Consider the following 24,727-nt stretch of genomic DNA (forward strand, 5'->3'; position numbering starts at 1 on the left):
CACAATCCATGATTAACAAATTTAGGGTAACAATTTTCTCAACAGATCTATTTTCTTCACTCTATTCCTATGACGTAAATGGTAAATCTATTAATAAATTATATATGTTTTAAAAATTGTTAAAAGTCACATAGCCAAATATCCCTAATAATATAAGAAATTAATTTTGGTGTATATAAAATTTACTATATTATTTACTTATAAAACTTACACGATTAAAAGATTCACTATTGAACATTTATCCAAAATTTCTTAATAAAATTCATTTGTTTATTACATAATAACAGTACCTTAGTTATTGTTTTAGGTGATTATCACATATTTAATACATTACTTTCACAAAAAAAAATTATTTTCGAAAATTTTGGATAATATTGTTAATGCTAATAAATACAATTTCACCATGCACATGAACAAATTAAAACAAAAGTTTTAAGTACGTTGGAATAACAACTGACATGGGTAAAGTCTCACCCTACCATAAAGAAAAAAACTATTAAGACTAAAACATTCTGGGAATGTTGTAACGAATACCTCTAGAACCAAACAATTAACTTTATTTACTATTCATATATAGATATTTGTTTAAAGTATAAACTTAAGTACGAAATAATCAATAATCTAGGAACTATTGTTATCAATCGTGGAATTCTGACTGTTTCAGCAGCACACACTGAAAAATAAAGAAAAACAAGAATAATATGGACAATTTCCTTTTAAATGTAAATATATTATTAAAAATTATACATTACTTATAATAGAATAAAAAAACCATCACAGATGGTCACGTGGCTTACGCCTTAGAAAAACTATCGTATGTATTTAAATTAGTTGTCTTGTCAAATCCCTGTCTTGGTCAATTCTCAATGAATATTTAATCTATATATATTATGATTACTGAAGTGATCGGATTGAAGAATACATTGTTCAATTAACAATCACTTCATTTAATATTCAATTATACTATATTTAATAATAACTAAAAATGAATGTGTTGCTAACGGCTAAACCAATTCGGTAATGTGTTTTTTTAAGACACAAGGAGGAAGATTAAGAAGGGAAAAAGTGGGGAAATTTCGAGAAAAATAACACGAAAAATAATTTTCATTTCAGATGCAATACATAAAGCATATTAAAAAACCCCTACTGTCAAAGATTGTTCGTTAATTAAAACCAAAAAAAAAACTTAAATATGTCGTTATCACTCTGAAATTCGTCTTTTCCCTTGTTCTACTTTTTCAATAAGTGTATAAATAATTTTCATTATGTCAATCAATAACTATAAATGGGCACAGAAAATAGGTTATAACAAAACTTGTCTTAGATAATATACGTCAGCCTCTTGTTTTTTTACTAAATTCGCCAGGAACGAAGTAGGTTAGTTGCAAAAACTTCTATTATTCATTGAATGCTTTAAGTTATTGTTCTCAAACAAATAAGTTTATTCAAATTCGTAACTTATCGGTGATGTGATATAAAAAGTTTGTTGTACCAACCTGATGACAACCATGACAAGCAATTTACATCCAAAGGCAAGAAGCGTGCGTAGGTCACTTTCAGAAAACAATGTGTGTGTCCATCTAGAAAAAAAACTAGTGAACTAAACTACCAAGTATTGTCAAGCAGTACATGCATGCGTGCAGTTATGTATTGATATATAAAGTATGCTTTTTTATGAGTGAATTCGTAACATACGGTATGTATGTATTTTAATCATATAAAAGGCGTATATGATCAAAATGTGACAGAAGGCTAAGTCACATCTTCAATATATTTTTTTTGCCAAAATATTTATTTTTAAATATAATGATTGCCATTTATACGTGTAGTTTGTAAAATATATATATTAGTGTTATTTAAATATAGACATTACTTATAATAATAAAAAAACACTCGTAAATTAAATAATAGGATTCATATTAATATATCAATATAAATAGCTTTGGTAATTAAAATTCAAATACTTATAAAACCAAATACAAATATTTAATAATTAAAGCGACACAAGTTTAAGACAACATATTTGGTATTAGTTAAAAATATCATAAAACTAAAATAACAAAGGAAATTTTAAACCATAATGAAAATAAACGGTAATGTATAAAAACAATGAGATGTCACCATGCGAAATGTAAATCAAAAATTCCATTCACGCGTACAGAAATAATTGTGCTGATATTATAATAACGTCGATGATTATGAAAATAATTGCGTCCGGTGAAAACCATTCTAATAATTTTGAATCGAAGCAATTGTGTTATAAAGAAATTTTTGAATGATATGAGTAATCGTTAGTTACTTGTTTCTGTACTATTTTACCTGTACGTCTGCTTTCTTATGCTCAGCGGCTCGAAGACGGGCCGCTAAGGGCGGCGTGAAGAGCGCCGGATCCGGGCTGAGTTTTCCAGCTCGTTGCCATGGCTGTGGCCATTTTATTGCTAATGATATCAAGGACCCAATTATTATTACCCAAATAAACCCAATCTAGAATTGCAAAATTTTTTAATTAATATACATAATTGTCACTTTTATAATGTATTAACAAGTGGAAATCGAAGTGGATAGGCCACATAGCGCGCAGAAACGCTAGGACCTTAAGGAGTGAGGACTACGGATCAGCAAGCGCATGGTGAGACGTCCACTCACAAGTTAGACGATCTAATTAAGGTCGTCGAAAGTCGCTTCATTCAGGCCGCTTCTATCTATGGAAGTGGCCTATGTCCCGTTGTAGATGTCCTATAACTTTAATGATCATAAGCTAAATAAATAGACCATGATAATTTTTCTTAACTTGTTTTATTTTCAAAATCAGTTATTTCTGAAAATCAATGTAAACTACAATTAAAACATCGTCCAACGTTTGCCACTACCTTCATTTGAAGCAAGAATAAAAGATTCGTTAAAATAATAAGCGTTTTTTGAAACGATCTACAAATCGATGCGCGGTTTTACTCTATCATTTAATCGGAATTATTAACAGCTAGATCATGTGCAACTATTAGGTTAGCCTAAAATAAGCGGCCTGTTTTAAAATTAGAACTATAAGAAGATATTCCCTAAAACATAAATACTCTTAGTAAAAATTATCTCATAGGCTTAAGAAAAAAAATGCTAATACGTTCGGGTAACGTTATTGAATTGATAGAACAATCGCTACCATTTTTTTGAGCGACCGTCACTAAGATACATAAACTAGTAAGATATCATTAATTCTGGGTTGCAAAAGTAGCTCAGTGTAAAATTCTCACATATGTGTAAGGAACGATATATTGAAATTTGCAAGGTGAAAACAACATTCGTCCACAACCATTTCAGTTTGGCTGTTGATTTTGAATCTATTGTCTAATTCTTTATCTGAATGTTGTTTGAACTCCTAGATCTGGTTACGTTTCGTTTATATATGACTTTAAAATAATGTGATATATATTATGTTATAACCAATTATATTTATAATGATCATCATCATCATCATCATGGCAGCCGATAGAACCTCCCTGTAAGGCACAGGCCTACCCCAAAGATCGCTACGATGACTAGTTTTGCGTTACTTGTATTCTGCGACTTCCCGCGATGTATATATTTATAACTAAAATTAATTAGTTTTATTATTGTTTTACTACATATTTTGTAGAAATAACATTAAAACAAGTGAGTAAATAAGCACTTGTTGCTATAGCATATGTGTGTTCACATTAACTAAGTACCGAAGACTACTTATCTCCTACTATAAGGAAATCGGCAGCAATGGAATATACATAATAGTCAGCATTTAACGGAGAACATGTGTCATTTGATATTTGCGTGTACATGTATGATTAAAGAAAAGTAGGAGGAATATTATTTGTAAATGTGTTATCATTCCACAAAAAAATAATTGAAACTTCGTAACACTTGCAAATTAATGTCATCAAATATCTATTGTCATTTACAACCAATAAATTAATAACAGCCATATAACATTTCGTAATATTATCTGCATCTCTATACATAAAAGAAATAGTCATGGAATAATTATATTAGTTAGTCTATTTCGTTACCATAAGATTTAATCATGCCAGTTAAGCTGTAATGGAAAAATATTTGTTTTAAGAATATTTTTCGACATGTAAAATCCATTTATTAATGTATATAAAACATTAATCATATAAAGCACATATGATTAATGATTTTTTTTGGATGAGTGACTGATCTTATTAAGTTGGTCGGAAGACTGGATGCAGGCTTAATCCTACTGGTCTTATCAGGAATATATTGGAAAGGCCTGCATTTTTGCAACGCATATTCATTTTAAAGGTGTGTCGAAGAAACCAGGAATCGTAATAGGATTGCATATTAATTTATAATTACTTTCACTTTATTTATAATATTCTCTGTTGATCTTCTTGCTGTTAGCCCAAAAGCCAACTTTTACCAACTTTATCGGAGCTGGGTTCACGGAGCTAAAGGGTCCATGAACGTAAAAACTTTCACTTTGTTATCTATCTTATTCATTTTTAATAGTTAAGGCAATTAAATATATTTTTTTTCGTTGTTTATGAATTACTTACCGGACTAGTCCACATATACGAGATTCTATATAAATAGAAATATTGTCCGGGGTCCGGTATACTTGGTGTTAGCAAAGTGATATTATTTGCACATCCTTCTACCGAAAGTGGCAGCTTTATCGGTACAGGCCGAGGACCGCCGAAACTCATCCACAATGTCAGACACATTCCACTCAGCAACGCGAATGATGCTCCCTGTTACAGACCAAAATTATGTTACAGAGAAAATGTCTGCAATAAATGTCCTGTGAGAAACCACACACAAAACAAACACATAACCTTAAATGTTTAAATATCTTTTTTAATATTCTTTATTGCACACGCTTGAATACATATAAATAGTTTCATAATAATAAACAAAAAAGTACAGTGGACGGTCTTATCACACGAGGCAATTTCTTCCAGACAACCATAGTATAGAAACACTAGAAGTGTTAGTAATGTATAGTTAACATATAAGAAAAAAACATGCATATATACAAACATATACATAAATAAACGGACATATGTATATAGCGTGTATACTTAGAATAAATAAGGTATAATACATATTATAAATTTAATACAATAATAAATAAGAACATCAAACTATCATCGGACTTGTTGCAGAATAGAATTATTATTTTTTATTATTAAAATTAGAACTAGTAATTTATTATTAAGATTAGAAGAATAAAGAAACAGAGAAAGAGAGATTAATTAATAAAAGAATAAATAATCATGGGTCTTGTAAATAGTTCTTAACTATTTTCTTAAAAATAAGTAGTGACTTAGCACGTCTTATATTCAGCGGCAAATCATTCCACAGTCGAATACTTTATACACTTTATACTAATACTTGCGGTGGTGTTACATAAATTAATCTTTAAAAAATCACCTCTTAATGTGCATATATACTATCCATTACCTTAATACATAAAATACCATAAAATTATGTTATATGATTTACGATTAAAAATGTCATGTTATGTGCATTGAAGATATTTCCAAAAAAAAACACGAAATCTTCATATATGTTTACGTATATAGCAAGAGATTTTCACTTATGTATTGTCTCATCACGATATCTCTGGAATAATACGGCTGAGAGGCATGAAATTTGGTTGGAAAACTCCCTGCGCGTAGTAGAGATCAGCTAAGAACAAATCTTATGAAATTTCATCTGCTAAAATATTTTTGGAATTGTATAAACCTAGTAATGGACTATATTTAAGTTAAATAATTTTAAATTCACACGGCAAATTTATTTTACTTTTAACTCCATCATAATACGTAGTTGCAAAAGTAAATAATCATTAGTACAATTAACTTACAAATTCATTGGCGAACGTAGTAAACATGCCGAGAGTGAACACTCCCAATAATGGTCCTCCAACTGCCCCGAAAATAGTCAGTGCGGCTTGAAGCACCCCACCCAGATACTCCGCAAGGAAAGCCAATGCCAGGAATATAAACCCATAGGCACAAGCCGCTATCTTCGTCAGCCACGGAATATATGATGAATTAACTTTGAGCCACCTGGTTTTAATTAATCCATTTTAAAAAATCAATAATACTAAAAGTTTGCTTTACCATTTTGTATTCACTATTTTGGAATGAATTGAAAATTTGGAAACCCAGATTGTATTTAAACAAATGCAATGACACACTTGTACTATCATGTGTATAACGTAATAATCTAAAAGTTGAATAACCTAACTTTTTACGTATAGATTCTAGTTACAAATTAATAAATCAGCATAATGATAATGCAGACTACAGCTAAATAAAATTCAATAAATTACGCAACAAACACGGACATTATTAAAACATTATTAATTGACAAGTGCGTTATGATTTCGTTTTCGTGAAAACATACAACAACTAGGTAAGTTGAGGCATACATGTTTTTGTCCAATAGTATAATACCAACCACAAGTTGGACGATCTTAAAAACGTCGGAAGACATTAGATGAAGGCCGCTTCCAAGCGTACCTATTGGAAGTCTATGGAGAAAGCCTTTGTCCAACAATAGACGTCTTACAGTTAAAAAAATGATGAATACTTTACCTGCCTACGTAGTCGGAAAGAGTGACAGCAGCGAGTGCGTTGCAAGACGCCGATATCGTTGACAGCGACGCACTAAATATACCGGCTACAAAAAGGCCGGCTAATCCTGGTATTTCACGCATGGCAACTACCACGTAATACGGCATAAGTTGATCAATCTAGCACAAAAATATTATAATCAATATTTTAAATCTTTATAACATTTCGCTTCAGCTGTCTATTGATGGAACTACACTAACATCATACATATGATTAATTTATTTCGGGCTTCATTGCCAAGCTCACAGTCGCTTAACGAACCATGGAGAGCGCTATGCTCAGGGTATCTCTAAGATATCTAACGAAAAATGAACAGATCCATAGTCGAATGAACGAACATATTGCTTTGGATTGGTAAGGTGAAATGGCAGTGGTAGGGCCAACTAAGGTTATATTACTACATGATATACATTAGAGCACAGACTGACAAGCGTAGTATAGAACTTCCAACAGTCGTACTTACTAAGGCTATTGGACATCTATAGGGAGAGTTCTACGGTACTACCCTACGGCTCATTATTATTAAAATTTAATTAAAATAAAAAGTCTTTTATGTAAAGACCATAAATATATATTTTTAATTATTCGGTTAGAAATGTGAAGTAAATAGTAAAAAGAAAAAAAATTACATTGTTATAATGCTTAAGTACACGACGCATCTCATAAATCATTTAACAACACTTTTAAACTGAAAGGTACAGGTATAAAGTTTGTGCCAACTCTTGAAGAGATTAACTATGGAAATAATATTACATTATGGAATTAATATTATTACTAGATAAGGAGTGCGGCCGAAAACCAAGTTCATCCGTGTTGCTCACTACACCCATCAGTGAGAAATTCGATACGAGGAAGAGATTATTTTTTTTTTTTAGATTGACCTCTTGCTTTGTAGACAACGGCATTCATTAATATAAATCTTCATGTCTCATACTGCTTAACGAACCCTTTGTTTTTTCTATGTCTAAAGGTCTGGGAATCTACATTTTTATTGCCTGTTTATTACTGTAACATTAATTCCACATCCATTCAAGAGAATAGGCATGGCATCTTAACGAAAATATCAATTAATTCGACATTTACATTTTACTACATCATTCGAAAAATAAATACTACTTAAATTACGTATAGGAATGGTTGCTGTCAAGAGAAACAATACGTCGGTCCAAAGACCATTGTATCTATTACAGTTTTGTAATTTATTTATAAATACTAAGAAGAATACTATGAAGTTTCGTTTTATCGTTAACCACGTGAAATAATAGAATTTTGAATCGTCATCAGAGTACACACGGAATTGCGAGATCGGCAAACATTAAGAACAATGATACTTCCTGAATAAGTTGATAATGACGATCTTGAATGCATAAATTCTTGACTTCTAGTAATCTCCAAACAAAGGCTTGTCTACTTTCACTTATAGTCATTTTTAATATTAGCGTACTTTACCGCCTATTATATTAAGTTCATTTTTAATTCCTTTTTTTCTACTATTGTTAAATCTGATAGCATAAATTATGCCCAAAGTGGTTTTCACATACTATCCACTACCTAAAAAGATCTTACTCTCATTCTTAATCATGATAAATAAATTCTAAAAAAAATTACTTATTTGTATATTAATAACTTAAAGTTCTGGAGCAGACACCACCAACCGACAAGCGCTGCGAAGAAGTTTACCCACAAGGTAGGCAGATAACCTTGTTAAGGACGTTGGTAAACGCTGGAGTCCTGTCGCTTCCAACCGGTCTTATAAAAAAATCTAGGCGGGGCGAGCTATATCCTAATATTGACGTACTACGGCTGAAACGTTTAGATGAAGACTATAACAGTTTCAATAGGAAATTTGGAACGTAGTAAGTAAAAAGGTGCATTAAATTCGATGTATAAAGAAAAAATCAAATTATTTATATTAATCATTTCATACAGATAGTGTAAGTATACAGGGAAAGATACATGTGCTTATCAGCATTGGACCTTCTATGGCTGTACTGATGATGGTCATGTGATGTGTGATGAGATGATGCAAGAGGTTCTCCGAAGAAATAAATGTCAACTTACCGCAGTTATACTGTGATTAGAGAGTGGGTCGCAATCTTTGAACACTGCAAATATCGCCAGACCGCTAATGCATGTGACGATGCTGAGTACAGACAACACAGGCCAGCTCCACCACAGGCATTGTTGCGAGCGATCTAACGTTCTCACTGTCAAAAGTCTTTGCACCTGCGTATGTTACAAAATTACATTTTTATTCATAATATATACATATTTATAATAATAAGTTCTCATGTAACATTCTTTACAAATGACTTTTTTAAAACAAAATTGAATAAACTGCGACGAATTTTAATATTTACCAGGAATAACATATATTTTAGAACATACACATTTGGTATGTATTACTTAGTATTTAGCGGTTATAAAGCATACGTAAGTAACATAACAAATATTAACTCAATTTTCCTAACGTACAATGTTATAATTAAGATAAGTATTAATAAATGTAAATATTTCGTTTATTATATTACTTACCTGTGTATGGTTAACAGCGTATAGAGATAAATATGTGATAAGGCCTCCTAAGATCAAGGACCACCAAGTGTGTCTCTCTGTTGGATCAAAACTGAAACTGAATATTGCTATTGATAAGTATCATTGAATTTAAAAATCGTGTCACTAAAATTTACTTGAAACTTAACTATTTAAGTATAAAACATAAAAGCACTGATCATAATCTTTTATAACTATGTCTAATGAACAACGTTAAAGTTAAAACGCACTCTAAATTAAATTTGAACTTACACAAACATTTTTATACAACTCACGTCCTCCTCTATGCACTTTTAAGTTTTAAGTTTGTGTTACGTATTGTGAATTATTATCAATTCTTAATCTTAGCACTAGGAGTCACCGGGCACAGATAATATGGTAATAAAAAAAATACTTTCCGTCTACAGTCATGGTAATGCGGTACAATGTATATTTTTTTGTAATTCTTTTAAGTAAATAAATGAATAAATCTACTCACTTTGACAAATCAAGCCGACTTCGCTCTTTCGATATTACAAATATTTGGTCAAATCCACCCAGTTGCACGGAAGCGAAAATGACAATACTGAAAACTGCGCCAAACATCAACAGTGACTGCAGCAAATCAGTAAATAGTACCGCTTTCATACCGCCTAGCGTTGAATAAAAAGTACACGCCAGGCCCACAACCAGGATTGATATCAATCGGTCCATACCGGTAACGGATTCTAATACTATCGCCGGGGCATACAACACGATACCATTATATAATATCATTTGGAGCGTATACGTCAGAGACGCGAGCAGTCGTATTTGAGGACCGAACCGCAATTCTAAGTACTCATAAGTACTCGTTTTCTGTAATCCGAAGAACACTGGCAAATAAAGTCGGCTGGCGATCGGTGTTGCTATTCCGTATGAGATATTTATGACTACGAATTGCATCCCATAGTAGTAATTTTCGGCTGAAACTCCTAAAAGCGTTATGGCTGACATGAAGGATGCCATAAGTGAAACCGCCACGGGAAGTATTGACATATTTCGATCGGCTAACAAATACTCCTGCAAAAGTAACAAAATATTAAAATTTATTTACATTGGTACGAATCGTCAGCGTACAAACTCTAGGTTACCTCGTTAGTTCTCTGTTTGCCCCCGCTAAATCTAAAGTAAAGCCCGATTGCAACCGACGCGATCATTGTCGCCATCATTATGATATAGTCCCATAAACCGAATACTGATTGCTCCATCTTCACCTGCAATATATCATTAAAACGCTGGTCGTTTAATATTTAAGGTTTTCTCTAAAAATCAATATTTAAAGCTAGAACCAGTCAATATTACATTTAAAATCTAGGTAAAGATTATTGATAATGTAAATAATAATATTCTTCATATCTCGTTATTTATCCACCTTCTCCTAAATTCTAAAGGTCACGGCCTCCTACCAAAAAGTTCCAACCTCACGTCATCCGTCCCCGATAAGGGTCCACCTGTGTAGTCTCGTATACCGTGGTCAAGATATAATCGTTTATTTATGATGTTCGATTATTATTTAACAAAGTATATTATTTATTTATATATAAAATTTATTATTTTCAAGCCTAAGGCCATAAATAAGCCGTAAAGGTTGTCAGCACCGAACATATGCTTCGAGTTGCAGCTAATAATTATAATAGGAATAGCAGTATAAAGCCAAAAACAAGTTATCATCTAAACAAGTAATTTGAGTTGTTTGAATATGAACATAACTCTTTAAATGAAAATATAAAAAACAACAAAATAACTGTTTAAAAAAAAAGATTCCGCGAGTTCGAAGGGAACATAACCTTAGGTCAAAACCTTTTTTATGGTAGGATGAGGTCTGAATCTCTGCCTTAATAAAGGGTTCCGAGATCCTAAATCTCCTAGGCGGACGCCTCATGGAGTAACAAGGCCCAAGGGCCCCTGCACGATGGTTCTCGCCTTGGCCTGTCACTTGTCAATAATACACGTTTGGGAATCCGGAATCTTTGGAATTTTTGATCCGGATCAAGGGCGCCTAGGAAAGCCTTGATTCGGAATACTAAAATTGTACTTAATCATTTTTTAGTTAGACGTAAATCAATGTCTCATTATAAAATGTCTTATAATAAAAATCACGGATTATTCAACAAAAGTAGCATAGCGAAAGCAGTGATTGAATTTTTAATTATCGATTGTTTGATTGTAAGCTTATAAGAATTTATTGCCATTGATAATGTTTGATGTTATCTTTTATTAACACTTACACATATGTTATAAGTATTCTTTAATCGTATGTTATTGCGGTTTTCTAAAAGGTATTTAATGTAAATAAAACAATGCTGAGAGATTTGGCTCTCTTGTCTCTATTTTATCTATATCATAAGAAATAATATTTGCGTAATGCATTAAAATTTAGTAAGTAGTGGCAGTAGGTAGATCACATGGCATGCGAATGATAGCTGGGGACTTTGTATTCTGAAGCGGACACCATGGATCGGCAATCGCAGACTAGCACGACGACCCACGAGGTAGACAGACGACCTTGTTAGTATCGTAGTAGTATATAACCGGTCTTATTGAAAATCTATGGAGGAGCCTGCATATAGCAGTGGACTTCAAAAAAGTAACTTATATATAATATGGTATATTAAATATTGTTCATTTATGAAAAACCGCACACATATTTATATTAAATATGAAATAACTAAGGTCAAATTTGAAACTGCGCGTACCGAATCGTAATTAGCATAATTCTAAACAATTTTAATTTATCGTCAAATATTTTCATAGTGATAATATATGGAATATAGAATAATAATAGAATGGGTTATTCTAAAAGTTCAAAGGAAACGTTTTATAGAATGAGTACAAGTATTCTCATTTGGTTATGTTGAAACACTGAACGCAACTGATAGTAGCCCATTAACAGTATCGCCACAAGCAAGTGCCTTCAAGAAAGAGCCAATTGAGTCAATCATTTTAATTAGTAAGATTGACATCTAGCAGTGAATACCCTCTTGTTGCACACAGTTCATAGTGTAAAGAACTGATTCGTTCTTTTTATAGTATAAAAATATAGTTGAATTTTATTGATGGTCTACGCGAATTCTTAATTTAATAAGTCATTGAAAACCATGCAAGTTACCAACTTTAAACTGTTGTTAAATTTTTAACATGCCAAAAATAAGAGTCTGGCCAAGTTTTATATCTATGAGGGCTATAGTTTGAAAATGTACATTTTTTTAGGACGTCCCCTCAAACTACCTTGCGGAACTTTGTAAAACCTGACCTGTTCGTATCGTTTCTCAGCCCATAAACAACAACCGCAAGGCATAGGCCACTCCCAAAGATATCTATAGGAAAATACACTTTTTTTTAACATAATTTACTCGTTCGCCCGTTCCCAGGGGGGGACAAGATCTTTTTATTATGTTAAATAATTTTTTCACGTTCCTGGCAAGCCAGTTGGCGATCGCAATGTCAATGGCATTATGGTACTAAAAAGGCGCCTATCGTCTGGAAACTTGCTTGTGAAGCAAAGGCAATCGATTATCCAGTCACAGTCCTGTACCACTGCCCAAGAATATATACTGTTAAATAATACGACAAATCATCGTAATCATGCCTATATTTGCAGATTTCGACGTTTTGAGTTGTTTGCTGAACAAATTATCGTCTTAAATATTTGAGTCGGGCCTACGCATACCACGACGGAATGAAAAAATTAAATTTCTATTAAATAACATACAAATTAACTAGAATACGACATAAGTTCAAATGTTTTGCTTCTGTCGCTTCGAAAGGGTTTTATTGACATACCGCGATATTTTGAGAATAATGACACTCATCACTCAACTTATAACTAAAATGTGTAACAGGCAGCTGGTGCTGTTGGCGTTTACGTCAAGGCATGACAAGGAATGTCCTGGTAGCTCGCCGAAATGTCGGATAATGTTCTACGCTGCTAGTATGCGCTAATCCGTGGCAAAATACTCTGTATGCCATTATGTGCTCACCTAGAGCATTTACCGTTAACAATAATTGCTAAAAAATTACTTTGTCTATTAAGAAATTTTTCAATTTTACACAAAGTAGTAACAGAGTCAAAGTAGTAAAAGACCAAAATTATATTTTTGCACATAGCAGATATTAATAGTACAAATACGTTTTGATGAATAAGTCTGCTCGGTGAATGAAGATACGAAACACGTTCACATAATGAACCCTAAAATGACAATATACTACCGCTGTGGAAAGACACTGAAGACAAAATACAATACGTAACGCATGTATCGGTTTCACTGCTTATATATCAATTAATATGGTTTTAAGGCGTTTGAAACTTTTGTCGTATGTTTTTAAATATATATTTATGTTAGTCTACTGGAATTTAAAATTACGGAATGAATATCATCATCATTCATAGGAAGCTCACTGCTAGACATAGATCTCGTCGGATATCACCAAGATGAAGTCACCTGTCCAACGTGAGGGCGGATGTCATACACTGAGCTAGCAGATCTGTGATCACTCCAGAGCCTTAGGTCCCCGTTGGCCAACTATTTAGCGCTCTGTGTGCCTGTCCATCCGACTGTCTGATATCTGTTACTTTCGTTTGCCTACACATCTTCACATTCCTCGGGCATAAGCGAGCCATGGAGAAATATCGTGCATAGACCTCACTATGGCTAGTTGAGCGACTGCTTGCCTGCCTATTAGGGCCGAAGTGAGAGACCAGAGAGAGACAAATAACTAGTAAACATGTACGTTATTTTCAATATTAGATGCATCACAATATAAGATAATAATAATGATAACATACTAACAGCCTTCAAGGTAATGAATCAAAGTTATTCATGTAATTAAACGATTGAGTAATGTTAATCGTTTGTTAATCTATGTAAGATTATACAATAATTAATGCGGTTTTAGTTCCATCCATGTATTACAATTTTATTTTAATAACAAATTAAAGAATGCTGGAAATGTGCAAATTACCGATCGTATGCACAAGTAATACTGGCACATTTACTGATTTTGCGATTTCGAATGTTCAAAATTGTCTGGCTGATTGAATTTCCTCCTATTCCCTTCTTCCCTAGTCGTATGTCTCTGGAAAATTTATATTGTCCATTTTTCATATTATTTATATTTTAATAAGTGAACCGACGACATAGGAAGACGCTAGTTGCGGGCAGCGCCAGACCGAGCATCGTGGCGATATTTTGGAGACCTAAACCTTGAAGTTCCGTTCCGTATCCATCGGCCGACATGATAATATTGATGATGTGTATGTACTGTTTGCATTTTGTATTTTCCTATTATAATTTGTTGTGCAAAGTTGTTCTTAATAAATGTGTAATCTTTATATCATTGTTAATTGTGACCACTATAAACAGGCCCGATTTAAAATATTAAATAAAAAATTTAATAATTCATAGAAAATTATTCTTAACCACAAATTAATTTATTACGATCAAAATGAATTAGGTTTTTTGGTAGTCAATATATTCTCTAATAACACAATAGAAATGTCTGAAAACTCCTATCTGAAAACTACCATCCTGTCATCATCATTATTTCAGTCGTAGATTTTCAATAGGACCGCTGGGAAGCAACAAACAACCAACGTTTTCCGAAGAAATTAACAAGGTTGTCTTTGTTGTCCACCTTTGGTCCGTGGTTCCCATCCCAACGGCCAACTGTTCTGTTCTGTGCGCTACGTAAACTACCATCCTAATTCGCTTACAATTAACAATTCCAATAAAACCTTTAATATCCAATATCTATGGATTTTTCGATACAAAAAACTCTCGATAATAAGATAACTTTTTAACATTCCGGAAGTATCAATCATAACATCCGATCTCATAATAATATATATTATTACATCGTTTTGATGTAACTTAAGTGTCAAATACTGACAAATTTATCTATCGACCTCAATGATCGGTCAGACGAATTTATCTTTAGTTCGAAATCAATATATCCACCTGACGAAATTTCCACTCGTCTTGTGACATCTTATGCATTCGAGTAACAATTACGGAAGGACAATTAACGTATGATTACTTTATTCTATTCCTAAAACATAAACATCTCTTCATCTGTTTAATTCGGTTACTTATTAATTAGCAAAATTATTTTAATCCATATTCTGACCTATTCTAAAAACGATAATAAATCTATGAAGTACACTTGGTTAACATTACTTACGAAACAAAATAATTTTAAAAAATTCGCCTACTAAGCCAAAATATATCTTATTTTGTAAATAGTCGTAATAATATTTTACATGAATGCAAAGGCAATTTTGAAGTTACCTTGACTTAAACTGATAAAGTTTGTACATTTTTCATAACATATTTTTTAAATGAACTACCAATAAAATTATGAAATAAAAATAAATGTATTTATCGCGTAAAAATATCTAAACATCTTTAATAGTTTTTTTTTTTTGCTCATTTGCACCGATGTAAATTATTGAAGCTAAACTAAAACGAAAAAGATAATTAAAAATTATAATTTAACGTTATTCTTTTATTTCATTATATCATATTGCTATAAAAAAGCAATATATTCGCATTTCTAGAAAGCATGGTTATGTAAAAATACTTACTTATTTTTTTCCAACTTATATATAACCTCCAGTTATTTTACAATTTTACGTAAACTAAACATCAAAACACATGTCTTTACCGGATCATTACATATCTAGTTGTAGAATCTTTTTTTTATTTTCGCACAATTTAAATTATTTTATTAATAAACTACACTTTTTATATAATATGCATTGACGAATATCGCGTGAAAATGAAAATATGTACAAAATACTGACAAAATTAACGTCTACTTTCGATCAATGACCTGTCGGTGTCACGCGATTTAACTGTTTAAGCAAAAGTTATTACAAATCAAATCGACTCGCTCAACATCAGTTGTTGCAAATCGACGCGAATACTGTTCAAATGAAACTCGGCACTTGAACTGACACTGACAGGTTATGTAGCAGTAGCGTTCATAGTTGTTTGATGTTGCTGATGTAGTAATCATAACTTTTAATCGTAATTGTTTATGGACCCCAAAAGCAAATGATTTTTATGTATTTTTGAAATCTCTATGAAATACTCCTGTTTCATGTTTGTACCGTATTTTCTTAAAACAATTGACGTTTGAGAATGTGTGTTAACACAGATACACCTAAAGAAGAAAATTTTGACAGACTGAGTTTGGTTTATTTTTCAAGTCTTATTCAACAACTTTCTATATACAAATTTCAATAAATTTTCGTTAATCTTTTTATATAAATGTTTTATAGTTCCTTTTAACTATTAAATTGTAAGTAAATGTAAAAATCATTGTCTATACTCTATGCTTTATTCAAAGTGCCTTTACACAAATATTTCAAACTATAATTTTAATTGATAATGTAATTTTAACTTCTTATATTATTATTTTTTAAAATTCTTACTTATTTGATACATATTCTAAATTTAAATTTAGATTTATGAAATGTTTGGTGCACAATGTACAATAGTGACATCTAGTGACAATATTTAAAACTTTATTATTCCCAAAATTTAACGCAACATTATTTTTTAAAAAAAAAAGCTTTATTGTTTAATTTATTATATATTTACCATATGTTAAAAAATATATATTAGGTAGAAATAGCTTAAATTTGTGTTCATTGCCTTATATTAATATAAAATTTATCTCTATTTCCCTTAGTATCGCTATGAATATGATTTCATTTCTCTTTTTTTAAAATAGATCTCTTATATTTTAAGAAAGTTACTCATAGAAAAATATTAAAAACTAATATATTGAGATTTTTTTCATAAAATGACCATTGTATCTGTCTTTAACAATTCGCTTTGAATTTCGCAAGTTCGACAGTTTAGTTTTTGTTTTGAAATTGTAGACTTCATAATATATCGTCGACATAAACTATGGATGAAGAAAAACATCTCATTCACAACAAAAATAAACTTTGTATGGGATGTAGTTTCTTAATTTGTCTTTATGGTTCTGAGACGTGGACACTGAAGGCAGAAAGGAATCGCATCACCTCTTTTGAGATGTAATATTGCCATCCACTGGCGGAGACTTGGACGTCGGAAGAGATTATACCTATGACCAAGTTTAGGTTTCGGCTACATTTTGAAAGCCAATAAAATTTCGACTTATGAATTAGGCTAGTAGTAGTAGCTTATTGATTATAAACTGAGTAACTAAATGTTAATTTTTGAATGGTTATGAATGGGGATGCTGAAATGTTTTGGACCCGCGATGACACTAATTCTGCTCTATGTGCATTGCCTCAACAAGACGGCGCGATGAACTAATGCTTCTATACTCAAGCGACGCAAATTAAGTAAGCTCTCTATCATTTGACTGAAACCAATGCTTGAGTGTCTCGGACAAATTGCCAGAAGGACCAACGACAACTTGATGAAACTGATGATCGCCGACTAAGTAGAGGACAAAAGAGCACGTGGACGTAGCCCAATTCAGTGATCCTTTCAGATTCGCAATACACCGAATACGACATCATACATGTGGCCAATAATGAGGATCGATGGAGTGAAATCATTATGGCGGAACTATATAGGAGGAGATTATGAGCCCCAGAATTAAGTAAAACGACGCCTAATAAATTCAAATCTATAGAAACTGAAATTAAATATTTTTTATTGTATTGCACCAAACCCTGATGTATTCCATCTTTTACTGAAACTTTTAACCCCCGTCCCATTGTTATCATCATCATCGTTTCAACCGAAGGACGTCTGCCGCTAGACATAGATCACCCCGACATAGGAAGCAGGATGCATCCAGCGTTTCCCGACGACCTATTCAAGGTCAGCTGTCTATGTATGGCTGAACGTCCTTCGCTGCACTTGCCTGTCTGTAATACTTCAGAACCTAATGGCCCCAGCTACGATCTGTTATGCGCTACGTGACCTGCCCACTGTCTCTTCAAGTTGCCATCCCGCTGGACGAAACCAATTACTTTCGTTCGTCTCTATCTTCTTTACCGATTGAAAATTCTGAAACATTACATTCTTAAACGTTTTTTTATTACATATTAATATGAAAACAAGACTAATATAGAAACATTAAAAACATGTATTAAAATAAACAATAAACCTTATCGGTAACAGCTATAATTTAAATAATAATCAGTTTAAATGATGCCTTTAACACTTCATTCTGGAGCTATAATTATTTGCTTTTAATAACGGTATTACGTGGGTGACGTTCCTACTAAATATTAAAGTAAACTGCTTTATAAAGTTCGATTAGCGGAAATATAGATTGGTAGAAATGATTAGCGTTTTATAGTGAGGAAATAAATAGTTTTATATGAAATTGAATCTTCTTTTACTGTTATTATTATAAGTTTATGTTTGATTTTAAAAGTGTTAGCCACTCTCACCGTGCGTGACCTAACATGAAATAGTTAATAAAGAACATTAACTCTACTACAATGCATTTATTACAAATGTAAACGTGCATTAATATATGTTGGCTCAATGCAACTTGATTTATATATTTATATTTGAGGAGTTATTTAATGTCTGACTCTTATTTAAATAGGATTTAACTTTCATCACTTTAGATAAAAAAATTCCACCTGTGGACTGACTGACATCACGATGTTCGTGAAATCATATGGTTTAGAGATTTGTAAATTCATAGAAGTATTTCTTTCGCTAAGAAGATATCAGCTATGAACGAAATTTACGAAATTCCAACCGCGAGGAGGTATTTTTTTTTGAGTTCGTAATGCTGGCGAAAGACAGCTAGTTATTAATAAATCAATCGAGTCGGGATCTTTCACGATGACAAAAGAGTAACCATATTCTATCTTTGAGATTCACTGTTCAAATTGCTGAATCCCTAAACTGTAACAAGTATAAGAGTGAATTGGGGGACACCTCAATTTCGAGGTCAAAATTAGTTAATGAATCTCGCTTGGATTTCAGTACGACAACAAAACAATCGCCTATAATCCTTACCTTTAAGTTTACTGCAGTATTAGTCTTAATATTTAGTATGTAATAAAAATATAAGTAGCCAATATTAATAAAGATATGTGTCAAGTTTATCTAAACATTAGCTCACTTAATATTAGTCATAAGAATTATATGAAATTCGCTATCGCTTCCACTTGTGAATTACATTACAAATCAAAGGCATAAATTAATAATTAAAATATGTAGCTCCCAACGACGGAACAGAAGGTGCTCCACAAAATCAATTTTCCATTATAGGTTCAAATCACTCTGTATTTTTTATCGGATATTATGGACGCGTCTCGTCCGAAACGGTATTTTGCATTGCATTATATTTTATTGAGGTTTTTGGGATTAGGTTGGTGGCATCATCCCGATGAAAATGACATGAGAAACTTTCACGGGTGGTATTTGTATTATTCATTAATTACAGAACTAATTTGGGTGGGGATCTTTGTTGCATTTGAATCTATAGATCCCTTTATAGGCGAAAAAAATTTGGATCGATTTATGTTTAATCTCGCTTTTGTAGTAACGCACGATTTGACTATTATAAAGTTGTACATATTCTTTTTTAAAAACGCAGATATTCAAACTATCGTGCGTACTTTAGAAATAGACATGCAAGAGTACTATCAGAGCAATGAAAAGATTCGACGAACGATTAAAATAACAAAAATATTAACAGGGTCATTTCTTTTTTTCGGATGGATAATAATTGGCAATACCAGCGTATATGGTATAATACAGGACATTCGGTGGAAAAAAGAAATTTCAAGGATGAATAATTCCATTACAAAACCTTGTAGAGTCCTACCGCAGCCTGTTTATATTCCATGGAATTATCATACAGAAGAAATGTTCATTTTGACTTTTATTTTTGAATCTTTAGGCTTATTATGGACTGGACATATAGTTATGACAATTGATACATTCATTGGTTCAGTCATTCTTCATATGAGTTGTCAATTTTCCATATTACAAGAAGCATTTCTTACTGCATACGATCGTGTTATCTCAAAACTTTATAAAGAAATACAAGGTAATGAAATCAACACTAACATTGATCCTGAAGGTGATATTTGTTACGACGAAAGCGCTAAAAAACTAAGCGTAATAAAAAATTACCGGAGTGATAAGGAAATCGAAGAAGCCTTACTAATTGAATTGAAAAGTTGTTTTAAGCAACACCAAACACTAATAAGGTAAGGATAACTAATACTAAATATAATATCAGCATTACTAATATTTTTAAACCCATTGTTTACCTTTTATTTTTAAAAAAATGCAATTACTACTTATTAAAGATCTCAATGAATGTTCAATGATGTCGTACTACTAGACATTTTGCTGTTTCTAAATACATGAAAGATTTAAATTAGTTCTTGATTCTTACCTACTACTATGTTCTTTGTATATTTTATGGACTCTAAATAAAAATCGACGTAACGTTTATTTGACAATTAACTACTTCGATATTCGATAATTTCTTTGATTTTATATTAAGATTAAATATTTGTTTATCATGGGCCTTATTATTTTCATCGGCTCAATTAAACTTCTTTGTTTCTAGTTAATTGATACGATTTATAGCTTGTAACATGTATGTTTTGGCACGCACAGCAGATTCGGTTAGAGCAAACCCTGTTAAATTCCTAAAGTGGGCCGTAAAATAACTAGAAGAGTAACTGGCGCCAAAATCCATGCCAAAGTTCACAATTTGTGCACAATAGCCTAAAATGGTAATATTGTACTAAACATAAAATTGTTACTCCACAAAAGGTTTTCTTTTTAATTTGCATATAACATATAACTCTTAAAAATAAAATAACAGACTACATTGAAATGTCTGCGAATGATGGAGTCCCGCTGCGCGAAAAAAACATCATTCCTCAACTAATGTTAGCAATAAGGGGAACCGCATTTTATGTGGATATGACAGCCAGCAATATCTTAGGATTACCGCGCCAATATTGTCACTCGGTTGCTTTTTTCTCACACCGAAATCAACATAATCCACGTTTCATATTCACTGTCTGTTTGCTAAAATGAAAAGAAGCCATAGAAACTTCGATGAAAGCTATGTTGCTACGGTGCGGTGATGGTCATTTGTATTGAAATGTGCGATACGGGAGCGGTAATTAACAGAAAAAGAAAAAAATTTCGATTGGAATATTCTTTAATTTGTTTGATAACTTTATTTTTTAATAAAATAATTAGGTGAAGGAGGTATACAGAAACTCCATCTCTTTACCGATATCTTGATTGTACCCACGTACAATAATACACCTGAAAATGACTGCTGTATGTATCTTTAGTTGTTTTTTTGCAACATATTTTAGTGACGGAGCCAAACTCCGCAAACAGTTTAAGACTTAATGTATAAATTTATTATCTGTTATAATATGATTATTACTCTATAAAAATATTAAGCAAACAATTGTGATATTACGTCTTACATCTTACGGTATAAATTATAATTTCACATTCAAATATTTACTGCTAATTTCGGTGAAATCCATGACATTTATTTAATTTTTTTTTTTTTTGAAATCATATTGTAATGCCCATAAAGGTATTTTTTACATAGAAATAAAATTACTATACAGTATTTTTACAAATTTCTTCATAATAATACGATGCTTTCATAATATGATATTACGAATATAATATTACAATAATCGAATATTACGAAAATTTATCGTTTTTAATAAAGTATACAAAATTGAAGCGTCATAGTCCAAGTCAAAGTTTATAAACAATTTTAGGTTACAATTGTGATAGTTAAATTATTGGCGTTGCTCAACGTATAATAATAAAAATGATTTAAAATAGTACAACAATTTAATTACTAGACTTACCTTAAGGTTTTAAATAAAAATAAACTCTAATGTAGATTTAAATCATTTAATTCTTTTCATTTTCTTTTATTTATTGTGGCTTTAAAAATATATCTTACTGCAGATGCGTGGAAAAATTTTCGTTGACGTATTCCTACGGATTCGTGACTCAATTGTTGTCTAGCATGGCAGCCATTTGCGGTGTAATGGTTCAAGTTTCGGTACGTCTATTTAAATTGTTTTATTTTTATATAAAATTAAGTTTCAGTAAATACATTACTAATATTTTGAAAAAAATGGTAGAATTTCAATTATTCGAAACTTTATGTCAAAATTTTTCACAGATAACGTATCAAATATTTTCTTTCCTTAATAAACTATAATTTTTTGTGCTTTATATTACTTGGGCATAGTTAAAACCTCATTTAACTTTCATTTTAATTTTTTTAAATCTAGTGTTTTTACAAGATCTATTCATAATAAAATTAAAACGTATGCGAAACCAAGCTTTAATAGGCAAGTTGTAAGGCTGGTAAACTGACAGCTTGAATACTTGTACGGAAACTTTTCTTTTATAGGTAGATGCTTCAAGTTTCAAATCGATTCGTTTAGTAACATCTTTGGCTTTCTTCGCTGCGATGATCATACAACTTGCTATACAATGCTTCACTGGAAACGAACTTACTTATCAGGCAAGTAATAAATAAAAATGATGTATATTTATATTGAATTTGAATATGAGGTAATTAGAAGGTCAATGTCATTTATTACACATGTTCCATAAATTTTGATCCTTTTTTAGAAGACTGCTAGGTTGGTTCCAAGTTTCAATATCAGTAAAATATTGATACTTGCAACCAACCTAGCAGTCATAAATTATTTTTCTGTGTATATAGTACTTGGTTGCGTTATGTTTATGTATTTCATATTTCTATTTATAATTAACAGTACGTTGTTTTAAAACAAAATTTTGATTACTAATGATTATAATAATAATTATTTATTAATTAATTCAATTTACCCATTTTCGTTAGTTTATGTCTATTGTTGTGAAAACAAATTTTCACTACAGTACTTCATTCGACAGTCTGGCAACGAAAGAAAAGTACTTGAAGGGAGTTATATAGCTTGAGGCATTTCACTTGAAACGTGTTTCATCTCACGAGCTCATAACAGAGAAATAAAAAACGCGACAATAGTACCTTGAGCCATTCTTAACAAACAGTTTTCGTCGCGAGTAGTATGCAAGAAGTACTGCTTATGCATTGAAAGAAGTGTACGTGATATAAGAAAAGAAACAGCAAGGACACATAAATATCTATTTATAAAAGAAATAAAAAATACTTCAGACGATGGTACATTTCTTGATAGTAAAATGTGATATACTAAAAGATATATTTATATATATGTATATAAGAGGTTTCAATTTATGTACTGATTCAGCACGATATCTGTCGAACCATAAGGCTCAGAGACTTGAACTTTAAGCAGAAATATTTCTTTCGCTGAGTTGAGGTCAGCTATGAACAAATTTCACGAAATTGTTCCCACTAAAGGGTTTAAATGGGCCTTCATTAAAACGTACATATTTTCATACGAAATGTTTTGTATAGATTATTAAATATTGTATAAAGGTAGTATGGGTCACGCGAAGCGGGCTTGGGACAGTAGTTTAATATAATGATTACTATGTTTATTTTTTGTCTTATAGCATAAGTTTTTACACTGTTGATTTATCTCAGAAATTAGTAATTTATAATTTTTTATTGGCGTTTAGGCAGGTCTAGTGGCAGATGCAGTAATGCAGTGTAAGTGGGAACGTATGCCACCGCGATTACGACTTTTAGTTATGATAACACTTTTGCGGGCTCAAAAACCTCTGAATCTCACCGCCGCTGGCTTCACTAATATGGATAACAACTGCTTTGTGTCAGTAAGTCTGTTATTTTTGATTATGTAGCTAACACTTGACTATTGGTTGTCACATACAAAGGTTATTGTTATATGTATTCATAAAGCAAATTTTACTGTATATTGCTTGGAACGCTAAAAGTAATATTGTGTTAAAAATTCAAAACGCTGCGAGGGAAAAGAAATTTACTCTAGCAAATTTGTTTGAAATCATTAAAAGATTTGAAACTGTAAAATCTCCAAAACCGTGTTCGATGAGATATTAAATTACAAACTACTGATCAAGATAAATCTTATCGCCTTAGCGTCGAAAAGAACAGCGCCTTTGCCGTCCTTATAAATAATTTTTATTTTATGTTTATTAAATTAAAAAGTGAACACAAACAATTTCAATTAAAAATCTCAGATCCCAAGATCACTAATATACAGATTTCTAATAGAACCGATTGGAAGCATATATCTAGTGACTTGCTAATACCGTAAGAAGGTCGTCTGTACACTTCGTGAGTTCACGTCATACGTTGCACTTGCTGCCCCAACAGCCATCTGTTCTGCGCGCTATCTGTTATGCAGGCCACTTGCCCACTGCCACCTTATCTTATCAATCCGCTGAGCTACGTTTGTTTTTACTTATGTTGGTATACGGATCGTTCATTTATTCTGCATAAATAATCATAAATCACTTTTTTTCAGATTATAAAAGCGGCATACTCATACTATGCCGTTATAAGTAACCAGCAAGTGTGAAATTTGGTATGTAATAAATAACACAAGGAAATAT

At 31.7% G+C, this 24,727-nt stretch overlaps 2 protein-coding genes across 3 annotated transcripts; one reads left to right on the top strand and one right to left on the bottom strand.

Annotated features, from left to right (window-relative positions):
• Positions 1-241: 241 nt before the first annotated feature.
• On the bottom strand, positions 242-16,178 carry LOC137931596 (putative sodium-dependent multivitamin transporter). Of its 2 annotated transcripts, XR_011109049.1 has the most exons (11): positions 15,793-16,178; positions 10,301-10,423; positions 9,667-10,229; positions 9,171-9,267; positions 8,697-8,861; positions 6,597-6,754; positions 5,861-6,065; positions 4,548-4,742; positions 2,320-2,484; positions 1,497-1,580; positions 242-673 (listed from the first exon to the last, which is right to left on the bottom strand). XR_011109049.1 is itself a non-coding variant. In XM_068775039.1 (10 exons), the coding sequence occupies exons 2-10, from the start codon at positions 10,415-10,417 to the stop codon at positions 638-640; spliced, it is 1,701 nt and encodes a 566-aa protein (XP_068631140.1). In that variant the 5' UTR covers positions 10,418-10,423; positions 15,793-16,178; the 3' UTR covers positions 242-637. The 2 variants fall into 2 exon arrangements, 1 of the variants encoding a protein (XP_068631140.1); XM_068775039.1 differs by lacking the exon at positions 1,497-1,580.
• Positions 16,179-19,480: 3,302 nt separating this feature from the next.
• Positions 19,481-24,693, top strand: LOC137931462 (odorant receptor 2a-like). Its single transcript, XM_068774841.1, has 5 exons — positions 19,481-20,400; positions 22,160-22,256; positions 22,614-22,731; positions 23,817-23,968; positions 24,640-24,693. The coding sequence occupies exons 1-5, from the start codon at positions 19,487-19,489 to the stop codon at positions 24,691-24,693; spliced, it is 1,335 nt and encodes a 444-aa protein (XP_068630942.1). The 5' UTR covers positions 19,481-19,486.
• Positions 24,694-24,727: the final 34 nt, after the last annotated feature.

The sequence above is a fragment of the Battus philenor genome, unplaced genomic scaffold, assembly GCF_028537555.1.
Source record: "Battus philenor isolate CCGP_79_NKW_IND1 unplaced genomic scaffold, ilBatPhil1.0.hap1 SCAF_8, whole genome shotgun sequence".
NCBI classification, from domain to species: Eukaryota; Metazoa; Arthropoda; class Insecta; order Lepidoptera; family Papilionidae; genus Battus; species Battus philenor.